The sequence below is a fragment of the Notechis scutatus genome, chromosome 4 (assembly GCF_049901735.1).
Source record: "Notechis scutatus isolate UNSWTSFEM ecotype Mainland chromosome 4, rNotScu1.2, whole genome shotgun sequence".
In the NCBI taxonomy this organism is placed as follows: domain Eukaryota; kingdom Metazoa; phylum Chordata; class Lepidosauria; order Squamata; family Elapidae; genus Notechis; species Notechis scutatus.
Genome location: NC_142012.1, coordinates 141,765,925 through 141,786,137, shown reverse-complemented (window position 1 = coordinate 141,786,137; position 20,213 = coordinate 141,765,925). Strand labels below are relative to the sequence as shown.

General features: G+C 34.0%; 1 protein-coding gene across 2 annotated transcripts in view; it reads left to right on the top strand.

The window, feature by feature from the left end:
• The window catches only part of HLTF (helicase like transcription factor), a 31,642-nt gene extending 11,911 nt beyond the window's left edge, over positions 1-19,731 (top strand). For both annotated transcript variants that reach the window (XM_087965135.1, XM_087965136.1), the window contains 22 exons: positions 681-847; positions 2,537-2,670; positions 2,786-2,883; positions 3,719-3,793; positions 4,134-4,325; positions 4,482-4,574; positions 5,069-5,102; positions 5,348-5,438; positions 6,658-6,734; positions 6,819-6,863; positions 7,939-8,030; positions 9,092-9,235; positions 9,740-9,878; positions 10,609-10,744; positions 11,031-11,210; positions 12,209-12,333; positions 12,609-12,781; positions 14,257-14,376; positions 15,823-15,935; positions 16,150-16,330; positions 18,517-18,597; positions 18,833-19,731. In XM_087965135.1, the coding sequence (XP_087821261.1) occupies positions 681-847; positions 2,537-2,670; positions 2,786-2,883; positions 3,719-3,793; positions 4,134-4,325; positions 4,482-4,574; positions 5,069-5,102; positions 5,348-5,438; positions 6,658-6,734; positions 6,819-6,863; positions 7,939-8,030; positions 9,092-9,235; positions 9,740-9,878; positions 10,609-10,744; positions 11,031-11,210; positions 12,209-12,333; positions 12,609-12,781; positions 14,257-14,376; positions 15,823-15,935; positions 16,150-16,330; positions 18,517-18,597; positions 18,833-18,976 (2,634 nt within the window). In that variant the 3' untranslated portion in view covers positions 18,977-19,731. The remainder of the gene's footprint in view (positions 1-680; positions 848-2,536; positions 2,671-2,785; positions 2,884-3,718; positions 3,794-4,133; positions 4,326-4,481; positions 4,575-5,068; positions 5,103-5,347; positions 5,439-6,657; positions 6,735-6,818; positions 6,864-7,938; positions 8,031-9,091; positions 9,236-9,739; positions 9,879-10,608; positions 10,745-11,030; positions 11,211-12,208; positions 12,334-12,608; positions 12,782-14,256; positions 14,377-15,822; positions 15,936-16,149; positions 16,331-18,516; positions 18,598-18,832) is intronic.
• Positions 19,732-20,213: the final 482 nt, after the last annotated feature.

Below are 20,213 nucleotides of genomic sequence, written 5' to 3'. Positions count from 1 at the left end.
GATCAATTCATGGACTAGACATAGCTATGGTGTGTTTTGCCAAATGTCAGGGCTGTGATCAGGTGCTCAGACAATTCATTCTTTTGGATTCAGAGACAATGAGCAGTCCAATAAATTTTAAGCTTGATTGTGGGCTAAACGCATATCATGAATAACATATATGCAAAGCAAAGATGACGCTAAGGCTGCCAGGAGCTCCTTAATAACAGCAGCAGATATACCCCACGAGCAGCTCTAGAGGCCTCCGTGAGTCCCATTTTTTCCCCTCCCCGTTTTCAACCCGCAGAGGCCTCTGGAGGCCAAAAAAAGGGTCGTTTTTGGCCTGCAGAGTGTTTTTGGATGCAGGGCAGGGCAAAAATGGGATGCGCAGAGGCAAACAATTTTTTTCTTGTTTTCCTTCTCTAAACCTAGATGCGTCTTATGGTCCAGTGTGTCTTATAGTCTGAAAAATACGGTAATTAAGCACTGCTTCTCCAGTATCAGTAATCCCATGGAGTAAGATAAGCTTGAAAGGTCCTGTTTGTGATTCCACAAATTAGATTGGATGGCAAAGAATAGCCAAAAGTAGGGCCTTTTGGATAGACTCTATTATTTAAAGATAAAACTGTTTTGGTTAAACCTGTTTCAGAATAGTTTAGTAGCCTTTGTGACTGGTTTAATTGCAAATGTTAATTTTACAGGTCAATAATGATGAAATGGTGGCTCTTCAGCGAGAACCTAATAATCCATATGATAAGAATGCTGTAAAAGTAAACAATATGAATGGTGATCAAGTAGGCCACATAAAAAAAGAACTGGCAGCTTGCTTGGCTTATATCATGGACAACAAATTGGCTGTTGTGGAAGGGTAAGAATTCTGAATAATATTTCCCCCCAAAATAAAATAATGTTCTTGATCAGCAATTGAGTAGTTAAACATGGCAAAACAGAAGTTTGCTATTGTTTCAGTAATGGAAGCCCTCTTATTGCATCTTTAAGCTAATTGCTAGTTTAAACACATATATTTATATTTAGTGTAGTGTCTAAAAGAGGACTAAAATTTCAGTTTATACTGTCTGTCATCAATGGAGATTCTCAATCTTTCAGGTCATGGTTGTATCAAAGGGGTTTTTTCAAAAGGCAATTGGGCTATATTTTTCCCTTGAGGAAGATGACACATGTAACTTCTCCAAGAAGCTTCATGAGTTCTAACTAGATGGGTGGTGGTAGATGGAAAGATTATTTACAGTCATCTGGTCTTCATCCACATCCATCTGGTGGTTAGCACTCAGAGAGCACTTGAGGGTTTATCTGTGCCCTCAGAGTCACCTGAATCTAAATGCAAATAGGTGTGGAATCTTCTTGGAACTGCTGAAAGGATTGTGTTGTAGGCAGGAGATCAATAGCATGGGAGGGATGCAATACCGATACCACCCACCCTTCTCAGATACCACCTCCGTCCATTCAGCAATTCCAAGAAGATTCCACACCCATTTGCACTCAGATTCTGGTGACCCTGAAGACACATAAACACATCCTCAAGTGGCCTCAGTGTCTCTCCCAGAGAATGCTAAAGACCAAGTGACTTAAGAAATATAATCCTTCCATTCCTCCTCCCGTCCCCCCTTTAGAACTGATGAAGATTTTTTGATGAGAAACAGAACATCTTTCTCAAGGAAAAAACTAGTTCAGTTGCCTTTTAACAAACCACCTTTGAGACATGCTAGCTGTTGGTTTATAGCACTATTTTGTACATGTTTACTATTATGTGTGTGTTTGTATGATGTACATATGCTAAAATGTGATCATGTGGCATAAAATATATCAATGGCATTTTGATTTTATATAAAATACTTTATAGGTAGATTTATTTCCATTGTTTCTGCTGTCATTTGTTGATTTTTGCATTTCATTATTTTGGTCACTGACTTTTCTGTCCTTTTGAAAGAAGGTGTAAGTTGAGTACTTTGAATAGAAATATACTTTGTATAGAAATATAGTTGTGTTTTAATTAACTAAATTTGTTTATTAGTGTGTATTTTGTTGAGATGATGTATATAGTACTCTTTCCTCCATTTTGCATGGACATTTGTTATTTTTTTTAAAAATTCTCAATTTTTGTAATATTAGTTTTCCCTTTTCTCTGCTAATTCCTTTCTCATTATTACTGGGTTTTTTTACACTATCCAGGAAATATTTGCTGAAATTGTATAATATTTATTTTTGGGAAACAGCCTTAAATATCTGGATTCCAATTGCCAGCCAGTAATTAAGCTTTTGTGCAAGTCACTATTTCTCAACCTGTTCCATTATACTTGAAATAATAAAGCAGCAAAAGGGGAGATAAATATGTTTTTTTAGAGCTGTGTAAATCCTTTGGAAGAAATGTTAATATGCTGCTTTAACAGTTTAATAAGTTTTGTAAGTGCTTCCACATACCTGCTGCACCTCCTTTGAATGATTAGCACTGTCCTAATGTATGTTTTTCTGAGCTCTTTCTATAAAGGGAAATACAAATACGTAATATAATATCATTGCTATTTTTTTTTTCTCTTAGGGTTGTTCCTCATGGAGCAGATAATGCTTTCACTATGCCAGTGCAATTGAGCTTTTGGGGAAAAGAAGAGAATAAGCAAGTGCTTCTAGAAAGACTAAAAATGCATGGATTAAAGTTAGCACCTCCAGGAAAATGTAAGTTAAAACTTACGTTATTATTAATCAAGATATGAAGGACTTTCTCATGTAAATAAAAAAAAAGCTGAATATAACTTCCAAACATTTACTAGTTCTCATCAATGGTGTTTAGTTTCAGGGTTTGGTTTTGAGACTGGCAGGACATCTGGCAGAGGTAGAACACGTTACAATGCTCCAAGCCATGGTGCTATCCAAATGACAACTGAACAGGTATCACTACTCATGCTTGTTATAAGAATAGCAATGGCACTTAAAGTTATATGCTGCTTTATAGTGCTTTACAGCAGTCTCTAAGCGGTTTACAGAGTCAGCGTATTGTCCCTTAGAATTTGAGTTCTCATTTTATCAACTTCAGAAGGATAGAAGGCTGAGTTAAATGTGAGCCACTCAGGATCGAACTTGGGGCAGTGGGCAGAGCCAGGCTGCAATACTGCATTCTAACCACTACCCCATCACAGTCTTGGAGCCAAGCAACTTTTGGCTCTGAGTTACTGCATAGGTGGCTTTATAGCGTTGTGTGCTTAGAAGAAGTAGGACAGGGAATGTCAAGTCTGCTGGGTGCAGTATCATTTCCCTTTCTTTGACCAATGAAAGGCATGGAATGGTCACACTGCATTGCTCTGCCTCTGTCTGAAGAAAACAGTGTTGCCAAGTCAGTCAGCAAGTGAATAGTGTTAGGTTGAGGATGGTCGGGTTTACTTTGTTCTGATAAGGAACATTGTGACCCCCAATAATGTTTGTGTCCATCCACCTTGCCTTTGGCTTGGAAAAATTCCCCAGTAGATTTGAAATTACAGTTTCTAGTATGATAAAACTGCCCATTTTAACTTTAATTTACAATTTTAATATTTTCCTTTCCTCTGTCTCACTTTACCACGCAAAGTGAAATAGCAGTGTGTAATATAGACCTGTTAATTTGCGGTTTAAATGCTTCTTTAAAACATAAAAGTGTTGAAGAATGTGTTTGATGAGGACATTTTATTGTGTGAAGTAATAATATAAACTACATACTGTAAGGCTATTTGTATATTATCCTATATTTTAGCTTAAAACCGAATTTGACAAACTTTTTGAAGACTTGAAAGAAGATAATAAGACCTGTGAAATGGAAGCAGCAAAGGTAATTTGAATAAATCACCGTGGTTAATGCTATATTGAATACATGACTTTGGGGAAGGAGTGCCTTCTGGTCAGTTTTGACTGCTAGCAACAGCCTAGATGAGTGCCTGTATTTTCTTGGCAAGATTTTTGGAGATGATTTCCCACTGCTTTATTCCTAGGACTGAGAGAAGTGGCTGGCCCATTACCTTGTTGCCAATGAATGAAATGATTAATAATTAATTAGTTGTAAATAAGTAAGCCAGATAAAAAGGCAGAAAATAACAGTGAAAAAATGAACAGCTGCAAGTTGTAGCTTTTGCTCTGAAAAAAATATTTAAAATGGAATCTTTGTTTTCTAGGCTGTTTTGACTCCTTTACTGCCACACCAGAAGCAAGCTTTAGCTTGGATGATTTTGCGAGAAAACAATAACGATCTTCCTCCATTTTGGGAAGAACGAAATAACTTCTTCTACAATACAATTATACATTTTGCTGAAAGAAATAGACCAGAAAACGTGCTCGGAGGAATATTGGCAGATGATATGGGACTGGTAATTCTTTTGCATGAGGGTGTGGCCAATTATCCGTCAAGAACACTTTGATTTGGATTCTTAGATGTACAGGGGTTGGACTCAGAGATCTAAAAAGCTGATTCCAACTCTGCTTCTATGAAAAAAAATGCTAACCAATTGTTTAATGTATTTTAGGGCAAAACACTTACTATGATTGCAGTAATTCTTACCAACTTCCATAATGGGAAGCCTCTTCCTCTTGAAAAGAAAATTAATCAAATGGAAAAGGTGAGATATTTATTGTCTATTGTTCTGTTAATAATTTAAGTCAAAAATAATCCAGATATTCAAAGCAAGAAGAACAACATTATTCAGATATCAAGTGTGAGGTATTTTTCATTTTTAGTAACAAGGTTTGGCAATATTAATATAATTTATTTGACCTGTGAGCTGTTTGGACTTTTTTTGTAGTCTCCCATTAATGTTTTGTGGCTGACATTTTAAACCATAGAAAATTACCAGGTAAATACTGAAATAAATCAGCACAGAAATGTTATTTTCGTCAGCAAAATATTTGGCAGATTTTTAGTGTGAGGCATTTTCATAGATACATCTCTTCTGCCCAGGTTAACAGAAGTTATACTTTATGAAGCTTTTATGCTTTGTGCCACTTGTTTAAAATACATTTCATGTATTTTTAAAAATAACTAGTAATTATATGTAGAATTTAAGTTATATTAACTGGTTTTATGACATTTTTTTGCTTCTGTTTTACCCTTTAGAAACATATTCCTACTGCACAAAAGAACTTACAAGGTAATTTGTAATGCTATATATTTGTAATATATACTGATCTGAGAACATTTATTTCAGATCTGCCTCAGATTCATGTGATAATATCATGTAAATTAAAGCTCATTAAAATCAATGAGATTGAAGCATGTCTAAGTCTGGATTGAATTCCTTAAATCGAATTAGAGAAATTATTTTTTACATTAAATACGTTTGTTGTTTTCCAATAGCTTTACTTCTAAGACAAAAACTTTTTCCCCCCTCATAAGCACCCAATTGTGGCTTGCAGCTGAATGCTTCCAATTCAAAAGAGGAAAGTGACTCTCTTCCCTCACAATCTTCCAGGTCCTATCCAAAAAGGTAGATTTTTTCCCCCTTTCTATTAAGGAATGTGCATGCTTTGAAACATATTCAAAATATGAATATTGCATAAATACTCCTTTCTTGCTCATTAAAGTAGTTAGGTGTTTAGATGTTTAAACTGAAATGAAGTTTTTAATCATAAAAATATGGTATCCAGGACAAATATTTGTTTTTTAAATTAGAATTCAATGAAAATTCTTTTTATGTTTTCCTTTCATTTCTAAACAAATACTTATGTGCTCATTTATGTATTTAATATATTGGATTTTAAAGTTGCCTGAGTCCAACACCCTGGGCAACTTTACATTGTTTAAAAGAATGTGAAATTTAAAAAGATATTATCTGAATAAAACCACCTAGATAAAATCCAGGAAAAAAACTTTCAGGGTCCATAAATACCCTAATCTGGGAATAGAGCAAAGTATTAAGAGACTTACAGAATATTCAAAGGGTGAGAGCCGTACAACCTTTCTATATATCTTGAGGAATGCTATTCCAGGGGGCAAATATGCAATTGTGCCAGATGTCCTCACACTTCTTATGTTTGAAGTTTTGAAGAATATACACACAAAAATAGCTGGCTGTATTTCATGATTGAACCAATGGATATATATCTTCACTATATGATTAGTGGTAAGGTTCATTGTGATATGTTAATTCAGAAAGTTGAATTATTGGAGTAAGCCATGAGTTAAGTTAATCATGCTAAGTGTATATAGTACAGACATACCTAATGATTCCTAACATATTGTGATTAGTTTTGACTGTGGCTTGTACCTAAAATAAGTTAGTCTGGGCAATTTGTTGCCTTCTGCCTATTGGTGAATTATAGATCACAATATCCTTTTCATTGTTTGATAGTTTTGGAACTGCTGAAGTTTAGAATTCAATAATATTTGGCAGCAATATACTACAGAGATTACTTTTTGTTGTAAAATGGGGGGGAGGGGAGAGAATGCCCAGTTTTGGGGAATTAATTTCACACCTGTCAACTATCAATTCCAAGCCCAAAGAGTGACTGGCAAGATGGTTTTAGTGAACCCTGCTTTATTTTATCCATCCATCCAATTTTTAACTGCTCATCTTTTTCAGATAGGTCTCCTTTAGGTCACTAACCTTCTTAATAGATCGAACAAGTCTAGCTTAACCCAGTTGGATATGAACATATAGAATATTATTTTTCTCCCCTCTCTCACCCTCACTTTTGGTGCTTTAGAGTTATGGGCAAGAAATCAAAGTGCACAATAAGCAGTGACACAGAAAATGAGCAGGAAGTTGCAGACCAAATAAAAAGTGAGTTACAGTTATTATTGATTTTATTATTTTCATAGTATCATTCCAATTTTACTTATTATGATAACATGTTTTGTTTTCCAGCTAAAGGGAAAAAAACAAATTTAAGAGCAAGGAAAAGAAAACTAGGTAATAATACTTGACCGTTCTGTTTCTTCTCTCCTGATTCCTTAGGAAAAAATCATCTGGTAATTTGGTAATACTAAGATACTTTTTAAAACTTTACTGACTATTGTTGTGGGATTGCAGAATAACAGAATCGGAAGGGATCTTGAAGTCTTCTAGTCTAAATTAGGTACGAAGGAAGAAATAAGTGACTTAAAATTGGATTAAATAGTGCTTATAGCCATCCTGAAGATCTTGAAATACTGCTTATTATAAAGAGATGGATATAAACAACTGGATTTGTTGAAATTAATTTAATTATTTAACCAATTAACTACTTTATTCATAGTTGCAAATCATGAGCTAGAACAAGTTTCTTTTTTACTTCAGCTCTGATTCTGCATGCTCAGTCAAAGGAGTTAACCACAGTTTATTTATTTCTTCCAGTTTTCATTTGTACTCCTATATCTGACTGCTTTTAGCAAAATGTACAACATGTCCTGTGCCTTCTTCCATCTTATATATAGTGATTTGGGGGCCTCATTGCTTGGGGATAAGGATCCAGGCAGACACTGCAGCATACAGCTGGGCTTCTTGTAACAATGGCTAATTGATCATTAGCCTGAATCATGGATGGATCTATTGTATGTGTTACTATTTTAACTTTTTCATCAACTATGATAAAAGGAAGTCATGACTTCGTGCAATGTATAAATTGAGATATTAATGTTATACCAAAGCTGTCTATATAAATGATTTTTGATTTTAAATTTACGTTATCTTTACATGTTTCTTTTGTTAAAGACTAAGCAAAAAATTTCAAATATGAAAACTAAATTTGTAGTTAGTATATAGCGCAGAATGAATAGTTGCATTTTATATTTCTTAAGAATTCCAATGGGTAAGTATAAAACAAGTATCAAAAGGATTGTAGATGATATGCTTGGAGAAGGAATATATTCTTACTAGTATGTATTTATTCTTTAACTGAGTAACACTAAATGGACTGTGTGTGTGTGTGTGTGTGTGTGTATACACACACACTGTAAATGCCATAGCATATTCAAGTTGATAATTGTGTGTTTTCCTTCTCTCCAAGATGATGTTCCTGTACAGCCAAAGAAAAATGAAGTTGATAATGTTAGAGGAACGCTGATCATTTGTCCTGTTTCTGTCCTAAGTAACTGGATTGTAAGTTTATAGTTTACATAGTTTGTATTTCCTAATGTTTATAGGTTGCAACTCTTAAACGAATGAGGATTTTTCTACATTCAATTAAGTAAAATACTGTTTTTTTCTTTAAATTCTTTTTCAACCCGAATATTGCTTTGGCAACATAATGTATGTAGTACAGTCTCTTGTGTTGTACCATAAATTATACCAGTTCTTGGAGCAATTTTGGGGGAAGAATGGAGTGTAGTGAGTAACAAATCAATGAAAAAAGGACTTTGAGCTTCATAAAAGGTCTTTCTGCTAGTGCAAAATGTAGAGACCCAGTGAAATAATGACCAGAGTATATATGACTCATATATCTGTATCGGGCTGTTGGGTAACAATTTATTTATTCCCTTATAATTTGGTATATAGCCTTTTTAAACACTTCTGTTTCAACATATATCTGCACCTGCCTGTTGGGTAACAAATTATTCCATTATAAATTGATATACAGTCTTTTTAAGCACTTCTGTTAACAACTCCAACCAGTGGACAAATTATTGGAAAGATGAATAGCTCATATTCACATAGACTATCTTGATCAGAGTGTAAGATTCGACTTCATTGAGGACCACATTAGGGTTGTGTTTGACTTCAGGGGGTCAGGGTGGCCATGCCCAGCTTGTTGTTACTCCCTGACCTATAATAGTCAGACTCAGCATCCTAAGAACTTTGAATTACATATAAAAAAGGCAGGATAAGATGATGATGATGCAATTTCTACTTTCACCAAAGCAACTAAAGCTCTTAATCCCTATACTTGAAAGAAGGGCACATCATGTTTAATTTTCTTCAGTACAAGGCCTGAGGGGATAATCACAAATGTGATATATTAAAACTAATATAAATGCATTCCTTTGGAATCATAACTGAAGAAACAACTGACAGCAAATAAATCGGTGTTAGATGAATAATTATCCCTGTATAACCTATTTTTTTGTACTTGAAAACTTAATATACCAAAGATTAGAGCAAAATTTGCAGGCTATAAAATTTATGGCAGTCAATTTTTACTTTTTGGTCAATTCCCATTTTAGGACCAACTTGAACAACATGTTGATCCAAATATTCAGTTGAATACTTATGTTTACTATGGCTCGGAACGGAACAAAGATCTGAAAGTACTTTCCAAGCAGGATATTGTCTTAACAACATACAATGTTTTAGCTACTGACTATGGGGTGAGTATATTGGAAAATTCCAAGAGTTTTTCCTTTAGAAAAGAGGAGTAATGTAACATTCATACAAATTAGACTTTTGCTTGTGCTGAATTTAGTTTCGTACTTTTTAAAATCACGACAGTGCTACTTTAGTTTCAGAGTGCTACTAAATATATTAGTATGGCCACTTAATTCATACACTTATTCCACTTTGTAAAATCATAAATATCCTTCTGATAAAATTGTCAAAGTTTCTTCTCTCTGTTTTAAATAAGACCTCATCCCCAAATGCTTGTTCAACATTTTATTTAGTTCAGGTACCAAAATAGCCAATACATTTTTCCCTCTTCCACTTTGTAAAATCATAAATACTCTTCTGATGAAGTTGTCAAAAATAAAAAAAAATATTTCTTGTCTTTGTGTGTTTTTTAATAACAGCAAGAACAACAAAAAGCTCACCCCCAAATGCTTGTTCAACATTTTATTTATTTCAAATACTAAAATGGCTAAAATGTATTTTTACAGACCAGAGATAACAGTCCTTTACATAAATTAAAATGGCTGAGAATTGTGTTGGATGAAGGTCATACAATACGAAATCCAAATGCTCAACAGACAAAAGCTGTTTTAGATCTGAATGCACAAAGAAGATGGATCTTGACAGGTATTTATGCTGTAGATTCAAAATTGCAGTATATACCAGGTTGGGAACCATTGTCTAAACAGACGGTTGCATCCTCCTAACCATTGTTCATTGTTCTTCTCTTTGAGAATATGAAGTGCCATACATTTATACAAATCTGAGGAATGATAAGATGCAGAAGTTCAGTTCAGTCTTGTACAAGTGGTCCTCAACTTTTACAATTTGTTCAGCAATTATTTTAAATTACAATAGGAATAAACAAAAGGACTTGTTCAAGTGTCCAAAGTAATGACTGTTACAAACCCACCCACCCCAATCATGTGATAACATTTCAGGCACTTGGAAAGCACCTGTACCTCTCCCCATTTGCCTATCTGCCACGCCCTTGACTTCAGCCACCCAGTGCCCCACTAATTCACAGAAAGCTGCTGTACCTGAGAAGCCTCATCACCTACCCAGCCCACCAGAGTAAGCAAGGCTGCTATGCTTCAGCAAGACAGCCTCATTCTCCCACCTGCTCACCAAGCTCACTTGGCCATCTAATCTTGCATTTTTTTTGGAAGCATCCTTCTCTATAGGAGAAAGGGTCAGACAATGGTGTGAGGCAGCCTCAGTAAGAAGGCTATGCTCGCATTACCTGGTCACTGAGTGAGGAGTGGTGTATGAGATACTTTTTTTTTTGCCAAACACTTATTTTACCTAAACTGAGTAAGCATGATGCACAGCATATTTTTTTCTGTTCTTGTTTTAGGCACACCTATTCAGAATTCTTTAAAGGACTTGTGGTCTCTCCTTTCCTTCTTAAAGTTGAAGCCTTTTACAGACAGATTGTGGTGGCAGAGAACAATCCAGCGGCCTGTCACTATGGGAGATGAAAGAGGGCTTAAGTATAAACTACATCTAATATATTCTAGATATTCTATAAATATTAGCACAATACATTTATAAGTTAATACTGTTAGCATTTAAAATATTCTTTAAAAATACCTTTAAGTGTTAAAATCTTCAGGTTTAGATAACATTTAGAAAATATGCAACTGTGTATAACATATATTGTTTTGTGAATATTTCCATATTTATGTCTGCTATTATAGGTTTTGTGAATGTTTCCATATTTTCTGTATGATATGATTGATTATTATATGTTGTTTGAATATTTCCATATTTTCCTAGGCGTTTACAATCTCTAATTAAGAGCATTACTCTTCGAAGAACTAAAACAAGCAAAGTTAATGGGAAGCCAGTTTTGAAGCTCCCAGAACGTAAAGTATTTATTCAGCATATTACACTTACAGATGAAGAGAATGCCATCTATCACTCTGTGAAAAACGAGACTAAAGCTGCTATAAGCAGGTAAACAGTGTGGGCTGTTAAATGGAAAAAATATATATTTCACTACCCATATTAAATTCTGATTTATATAAAGAAGTGGATTTTATCAAGAGGAAATCTTTTTGGAGAAAACGTTGGTAATATGACTAATAAATGACCATATTAAAGTAAACTATGAAGACTATAGAAGCATTCATTTATTCTAATCAATTGTTGCACAGTTGTAATTTTATACAACTTTTCTCTAAATGTGATAGCAATTTTAGCCAGGCAATTCTTAATAGGATATTGCAATGGCTGTAAGTGTGAAAAACAGTCTTAAGTCATTTTTTTCCAGTGCTGTTGTAATGTCAAAACAGTCACTACAGAAACTGTTTTTGGTTGAGGACTATCTGTATTGTATTCTTTAATTAGGCTGTGATTCATTGGTTCCAGTGGTGTATTAACCATTAAGCAGACTAAGCACATGCTTAGGGCACCACAAAAACTTTTATGTAGCCTAAGCTTGGCTTCTTTTGTACAGTATGTACAAAGGAGGGGGGCACCAAGATTTGTCAGTGCTTAGGGCACCAGTTAGCCTTAATCCGCCACTGATTGGTTCAATTTTATAATCTTTTTTTCCTGCTAAATGGTTTGCATATGCCCATGTGTTTTGTTGGTGGATGTCAAAACAAAATTGTAAGCTCTATTAAGTATTATGTTATGCATCTATTATATTATGTGCTATCTGTGGTGTTCATTATGAAAGATGAAGCAAAATGGAATCTAAAAAATGAAGCATAATTTATATAGAGTGACCTAGATTGTACTCAGTAATAAAACCAAACATTTCTTAATGTACAGGCTTTGTTTTAAGACATGAGAGCTGGTGAGAAAACAATAATGCTTGTTTTACTGGATCAAAATTATTTCATTGGACTAGAATTTTGCAAATAATTGCAATAATTTTGATCCAGTAAATAGAATCTGCAAAAATTCTATTATAACACCTTTGTTTTACTATCAAAATTATTCCTTAGGTATTTTGCTGAGGGAAGCGTTTTGGCCCACTATGCAGATGTTCTTGGTGCTTTGCTCAGATTGAGACAATTGTGCTGTCACCCATCTCTCTGCTCCAGTGTCTCTCAATCCAGTTCTCTAGAGAGTGAGTACATTTTAACAATTCAGAAGACATGTAACCTGATTTTTTTTTATTAGCTGTTATATAATAGAGTGGTACTTTGTAACTGCATATGTATCAAGGCTGTGCATTGTTTCAGTTCAGAAGAGGAAGCATTGTGATTTGAGAATCAGATAACAAATACTGACAAATACTGAATTCCAAAAGATCTTTTTTGGAATTTAATCTGAAGCATTGCACAGTCCTAATATATACATAGCTTACAAGCTCTGTCTGCTGTATTTCTTTTTAATGTGTAGGTACTTCTGAAGAATTCCGTGACATATTAATACAGAAGATGAAGTTAGTTCTAAGCTCTGGATCAGATGAAGAATGTGCTATTTGCTTGGATTCGCTGGCTACTCCGATAATAACACACTGTGCCCATGTGTTCTGTAAGACCTGCATTTGTGAAGTCATCCAAAGAGAAAAGGCAAGTTATCACCATCAGTCACTTGCACAACTTATTTCAGTGTGATGTGCATTAGTCCAAGATAAGTAGACAGTACTTAGGACTTTTATTTTCTTCTGCTCACACTAATGTGAATGTTCTCTAGTGAGTGTCCTATGGTTGGGGTTCCCAATCTGCTGACTGGTGCCGGTCTGTGGACTGTTGGGAACTGAGCCGCTCAAGCGGCAGGCAAGCACACGAAGCACAGGATTAGGTTGCCCACGGAAACTATCCCTGCTGCCATTGCCGGTCTGTGGAGCCTGAAAGGTTCGGGACTGCTGTTCTATGCTACTTTCACACTGAACTTAATATATAATTTTTTGTCATTTTTATATGTAATATTTAAAGTTATATAAGTTAAACTAATGATGTATCAGCTGATTCTAAATGTTATTTAGATGATTTATCTACAGCTCTAATTATAAACTATTTTAAACATATTTCTGTCTGTACAGTTCATCAATTACTTGAGAATTTGAAAACAAAATTGCTATTAGATCAACTACTAAGTTTCTGCATGAACAAATTTTAAAGCAGTGCAACTATATCTTGTCAGCCAGCTAAACTTTCTTGGAGGGAAAAAGGGTTGTTATAACTCCATACTTTAGGTTAAAAGTTCATATAATCTCTTGGAATAATTGTCTCCTGAGGCAGCACAAATATATATTGGGTTTACTCTTTCTAGTCTTAATACACATGTTTACTTTAAACTTTGGGGGGTGCGAATTATTTGAAACTCTGGCTATATGTAGATATTAATTGCACTCATAAATATACAAGGAGAGAGAAAGATTGAGAGAAAGATTGAGGCTGTGCTTCACAATTCTGTTGCTAATCCTTAGGATGTTTTCCTGCATGTGTAATAAGGAAGATGCAGGGGAATCTAGCCATAGGAAAAAATTCCTCCCTGCAAAAATTATCCCTTAATATTGGGGGTGGGGGAATGAGCACGGGAAGGAAAAATAGGCATATCCTCAATCTTGTCACCCACTTAAGTACACCTAGAAGAGTGCCGTAATAGGATATACATGTTCTTACAGAGATTATAGATACAGGCTTTTCATACCCTAAAGCAAGGGTAATTTTTTTCAGGCCTAATATAGCTCAAAGTTGTATTTATTTAATTAAAATCATTCTAAACCTTTTTAAGAATGTAGCCATTTTTTATATTTTAGGGTTTTTTTTTGTTTTAACTCATATTGGGAAGCATTAAATTTTTTAGAAAGTGGTAGGTTGAAAAATAGCCACGAATGCCACATTTTTTACTATTATTTGAAGTTTCTGTTTCAGTGGGGTAACATTAATTCCAGGTAAAATTAGTTTTTCAACTTAATTATGCATTCTTTGGAGCAAATTACATGTTAAAATATTTAAGAAATGTGGGTATGCAAACAATTCTTAAACAATCATTGCTTCCAATTGTATGCATTTTTACAATAAATAGTTTTGTTTTTCAGGAATATGCAAGATGTCCTCTTTGTAGAAATAAAGTTTCATCAGAACATTTAATAGAATGCCATTTGGAAGAAACTCATGATGAAAAACATACTAAACAGCAATGGGCATCTAGTTCAAAGGTAAATCTTACATTTTATTTATTTGTGTGTGTGTGTGTGTGTCTGCCTCACAAAAAGTATGCTGAAGTACATCAAACTATTGCATTTCAAATAGTACATTTGCATAAATTATTTAGAAACTGGATGTTTTGAATTCAGTCAGTTAAATGGGTATTTCAAGATATTTTCCTCTGAGCAATGGTTAAAGAGGCAGCTGGGGACTGCATTTACGATGGGGGAGGAACCTTTCAATGTTGGAGCAAATTTAAACTGTCTTGTAGATATGTTTTTTTTTTAAATGCTAACTTAAATGATCTTTCTCAGTGACCATAAACAGTTCCAAACTGATGCAGTAGAACTCTGCTGCATAAGCAAGTTGCTATTCAGTGTGGCACAAAGGTTGCTGGCATTGATTCAGACAGTCTTGCCAATTTCCTGCCTTTGCCTTGTTGTTACTTTAACTATTCTGGTATTACAGTTGTGAACTTGTTTTTAGTTGCAGCCAGTCTGACTAGAACTTTAATGTCTGGATTCTCTTGACTGAAATTTAGTTAAAATTCAAAAGAGACAATCAGTGATGTGTCAATTAATGATTAATCATGATGTACAACAGATTGTTTGGAATAGGTCATACTCAAAAGAAAATATATGTGTTTAATGTGATTTGATCAAAATGTAGCTGTTCCAACAGAGTGGTTCAGGAGTTAAGCATAAGAATGAGAAAAACACCATAGACATTGGCAACGGTAGCTTAAAATGGTGGGAGGGGGAAGAGGAGGAAAGATACTAGGAAGATATAAAGAGGGTGGGAAAGAGAGAGGTGTTAGGATATTTGGTATGGCAACAATCTAGAAGAGGGAGGGAAGGTACTGGGAAAATAATGGTAAGTACCAGTAGTTAGTATAAGCCATATTGGGATGCTGTAGTTATGTATGCAGAATGACTGGGATTTTTGGAGTGTTCAGTCTTCCTTAATATCAACCATGAAATAAAAACAGCAGTATTCCTTAGAAAATGCTATGAAAACTTTCAAAGATTTGCAGTGGCTTGTCTGCGTATATTTCTAAGTTAAGGGGAGGAGTTGGATTTTTGTATTAGTTTAAATGGCACCTTCCAACTTTGTGATAAGACATCTGAATAAAAATATGTAAAGTTGCCTGATTCTGTTACACAATTATTACTTTTCAAAAACCATTCTATATAGCATTAATATATGAATAAATTATTTCTCAGGTTTAAGAATTTAGATCTCTGAATTATAACTTTCTATAAAAGAAACTAGTTTTCTCTCCAGACTTCAAATCATTTCAATATTAATTTGGGAAATCTAATTTTCTGTTATTTGACAAGGATATTCAGAAGTAGAAAATGAAATCACATTAGGCTGACAAATAAGACAGAAGATGTGCATGGACTTCATGGATAATGAAAAAACAAAAAAATTAAAAAAAATATTTTGTCTTTCAGGTCAATGCATTGATGCATGCTTTGATTGAGCTAAGAAAACAAAATCCAGCTATTAAGAGTTTAATTGTTTCACAGTTCACAAAATTTCTGTCTGTAATAGAAACTCCACTAAAGTAAGTAAGATGTGTTCTTTAATAAAATTATCCAAGAATAATTTAATTTTTTAAAAAATTAAAAAACCTTGCCCAGAGTCACTGGCAGTTGGGCAGCATGTGTATTTTAATAATAATAAAATATGACTTAGAAAAAACTTTAAAATGAAAACATTCTAAGGATCAGAATATAAATAAACTGACTCTTGTGTAACATGCTGCTCTTGTTTCCCAGGGAATCTGGATTTGTCTTCGTCCGTTTTGATGGGTCTATGAACCAGAAACAAAGAGTAGAAGCAATTCAGCAGTTCCAAAACAGTGAAACTGGGTCTCCAACTGTAATGTTGTTATCATTGAAAGCGGGTGGAGTTGGTTTGAATCTGACAGCAGCTTCCCGGGTATTTTTAATGGATCCTGTAAGTATAAAATCCTTGCTCAATGAATTTGACATTTAATATTCCATACAACTTATTTAGACACTTAAACAGGAATGAAGAAATTCTTTGCAGGCTACTTCTAGTATTGGGGAGGAGGGAGCAACTTCAATTTGGCTGTGTTAGGATTAAAACCCGAATTATTATCTATTATCATGGAAATGGAATGTTTGTCCCTGCCCCCACCCAATAATGATAATTACTTGAAATTGAAATGCAAGAAGATGTAATATACATAAGAATAGGCATTGTGTTTTATCTATAAAACATAAAAAGTATATGTCAAGCCCTAAATTGACATGTGTAGCCATTTTAGTTAGGCGTAGTATATATTCTTTTTCTTATTTTCTCTGGCAGTCATGGGGGAAGGGTTTCCGGCTTGCCACATTCCTAAGGGGAGAGGTGTGGAGATAGAGTTGTTTAGGCTAGGTGATTCTTCCCGTGGGAAAATGAGCTGTCAGTGCTCAGGACCCTTGAGGTGGAGATTTATGACACCAAGCAACGTTGAATTACTTCTCTTGGAGAATGTGACTTTTGGGGGTTGTTTCTAACTTCTAATACTGTGGGATAATTCTGGGTTGTGTCAGATCCGGAATTACTACGGACTTTGCAAATTTGATGCTTTCCTAAATAAAAGAAATTGTCTCAGAAGATGGACTTTGTTCTTTTCTTTTAAATGGATTTAATCACTTGGAAACCTGACAATATATACATTTAAAAAAAAGTTTCTGAGGAAGAAATGACTAAAAGTTTAGAAGTGGAACCAACAATCACAACAAATGAAACCTGCAAATAGACTGTCTCTTCAGAATTCCTTTCTGGACAAGGAGTGCTCCAGATAACTGCTCCTTACAAGGAGACAGCAAGACAGAAATCCTGTTGGTTTTGACCAGGACAAGGAGATGAGGTGAAACCATGGTTGGCACTTTTAAAACAACACTGGGTTCACATACTTCTTTTCTAATCACTTTTTGAAAATTGCTTATTAACTGCTTTTTAGCTATTAAGAACCTTTGGATTGACAAGTCTGAAAACATCAATACTTAAAGAAGCTTTAAATATAAGGTTAAGGACTTAAAACATCTGTGTGTGTGTGAGATAAATGGCAAAAGGGTGATTAGAACTTCAATTTTAGAAAGTTACCAATGGATTAAGGGTCCAGATGGATTTGAACAATTCTGTTGGAATTAATCATTTTTTGAATTCTTTTTTTTTAAGTGATAGGATGGGATTTTGGGGTATGGTCAATAGAGGGAACCAGATGAATGAAAGGTTACAATTAAAGGAGAAGAACACTTAAATGCAGAATAAACAATTTTTTTTATCATTGGACATATTGGAAGTTAATTTTAAGAGAGTCTGTCTCTATATATAATGCTTAAAATGTCTTATAGAAGATGAAGTTCTGCCTAACAAGATTGAGACTTATCTGAACCTAGATTTAAAATATAAGCAGAGGAATGACAGAGAAAAATGCAATACTGAACATACAAAAGAAATCTGCTGATGCCTTAATAATTGAAAGGGATATACAAAGAACAAACTAAGAGAGTGACCTGTGGATAATTTTCCTATATTGGATTTACAGAAGAGGCTGGTTAAAGCCTTGAATAATTTTTTTGAGCGCGTGCACACACACACAAATATCAATGAAAAGAATCACATTCTAACACTATTTGAAAAGATTAAATGTCAAGATTGTTAAAAAGGAAGAAATATAATATGGTTTATTTGATCAGGGATAAATTAGATATGTTATAATCTCTGATAATCCTCTGGTAAATTCCAAGAGTTTTACTATCACGAGTAAACTTTGAGATTTTAAGGGTTTTTTATGGCATATGATATGGTTGTTTATGATATGGGAAGAAGAGATCATTTGTTGCATTTTAAGAGGTGGTAACTTACTGAAATTGTTTATACTTATTGTGATATAGTGGGAAGTCATTTATTTAAATTCAGTAATTTATTTTTTTCCTTTTTTTCTTTTCTGTGCCTTTTTCTTGTTAGTTTGTATTAGGTTTTATTATTACAGTTGTAATTTTAAATAAAAATACTGTGAAATTTCTAACATTACTCTAAAATAAGATGTAAATTTAGTTTGTCAGGGCCAAGTAAGTACTGTGGAAATTTAGATATGAATACATATTTCTTGGTGTACAATTTAGGCTTGGAATCCTGCTGCGGAGGATCAGTGCTTTGACAGATGTCATAGACTTGGGCAGAAACAGGATGTTATCATCACCAAGGTGAGCTGATCATTATTTTAACAATCTGCACCTCCAAAAATAACATGGTTGCTCTTTTGAAAACAATATTTTTTCAGTAACTTCTAGCATTGGTTTAATTGCTACTTTGTAGGATAATACATCTATATTTTATAATTCTTTTTCAAGTGCCTTGAGATAAGCTTTGTTATTTTTGTTTGTTTTGCTTTACTTTAAAAAAATTATTTTGCTTTACCTTTTAAAAAAATTGTTCTAGTTTATTGTAAAGAATTCTGTTGAAGAAAATATGCTTAAGATCCAGAACAAGAAGAGAGAACTTGCAGCTGGAGCCTTTGGAACCAAAAAATCTTCTACTGGTGAAACAAAAATGAATGAAATCAGGACTCTGATGGATATGTAATTTAAAATATTGGAACAAATTCAGCTTTAAAAATAAGTTGATGTTATATGTTCAGACAACTTAATATTGGAAAATAATCTTTCTAATAACTGCAAGGTATTTTTGCAAATAGCAAATAAGGAATCATTAATATACGTACTCATTAGTATACGTACTCATATTGGGCAAATGGTCCAGAGAAGTAACAAACTTTAGTGTAGTAAACTCAAGTCTATATGTTCAGTTTCTATATTAAGAGCAATGCTTAATTACAGTTGAATGTATACAATATTTTGTTAAATGATGTTTTAGATATTTTTTTATGTGAACACCTGAGTTGTATTTTTTTTTTTTTGGCTTGGATTGTATCTACATTTGTTGCAAGTTAACTTGTAACTTATGTAAGTTTTGCACACTGGAGTTAATGTTACTATGTATTATGTTTTGTATTCACTGTATATTAGCAACTAAATAGAATAAGTTTTACAAATGTATATTGGAAAAAAATGAAGAAAAGTGCATATGCCAGCAATGGCATTCCTGTCAGTTTTGTCCCATGTTTTCCCGTTAGAAGATCTGAATAGGGATTCAAAATGTGTTCAAATGAATGCACTTATGTAAAATATCAGGCCTATAAACTTCCTTTATGCCTGCATTTGGTTTGTGTTTATTGAAAAATAAGAAATCGTTTAAACTGTTTTTCTGCTATCAATAGTAATGTAAAACTATTGTGTATTTCTAGTTTGATTTCTAGGCAAATAAAATTTTTATCAAGACTTTGGACTGCTGACTAGATACTTTTTTTTGTTGTTGTTATTTCTGGGCATCTTAGACCTTAGGGTTATTCAGGCTTTTGAAATTGGTGACTTTACTAGAAATAAGAAAGATTTAAAATTCCCTGCATGCCACCATTCATGTGTATAGAATTTGGAAGACATAAGTTTTCTTCTACCTCTGGATTTTATCTACACAGTTGAAAAGTCTTGACACTTCAAAATCCCAGCTGGTATACAAAATTTCCAAGGAGAAAAGGGCTGTCTATGGACACTAATTAAAGTGACTTGACTGAATGGGCAGCATCTCATTGCAGTATTGCAAGCCCTACTGCAATTTTGGCAGATCGAATCCTACCAGGGTCAAGGTTGACTTAGCCCTCCATCCTTCCGAGATGGGTAAAATGAGGACCCAAATTGTTGGGGGGCAATATGCTGACTCTGCAAACCGCTTTGAGAGGGCTGTAAAGCATTAGAAAGCAGTA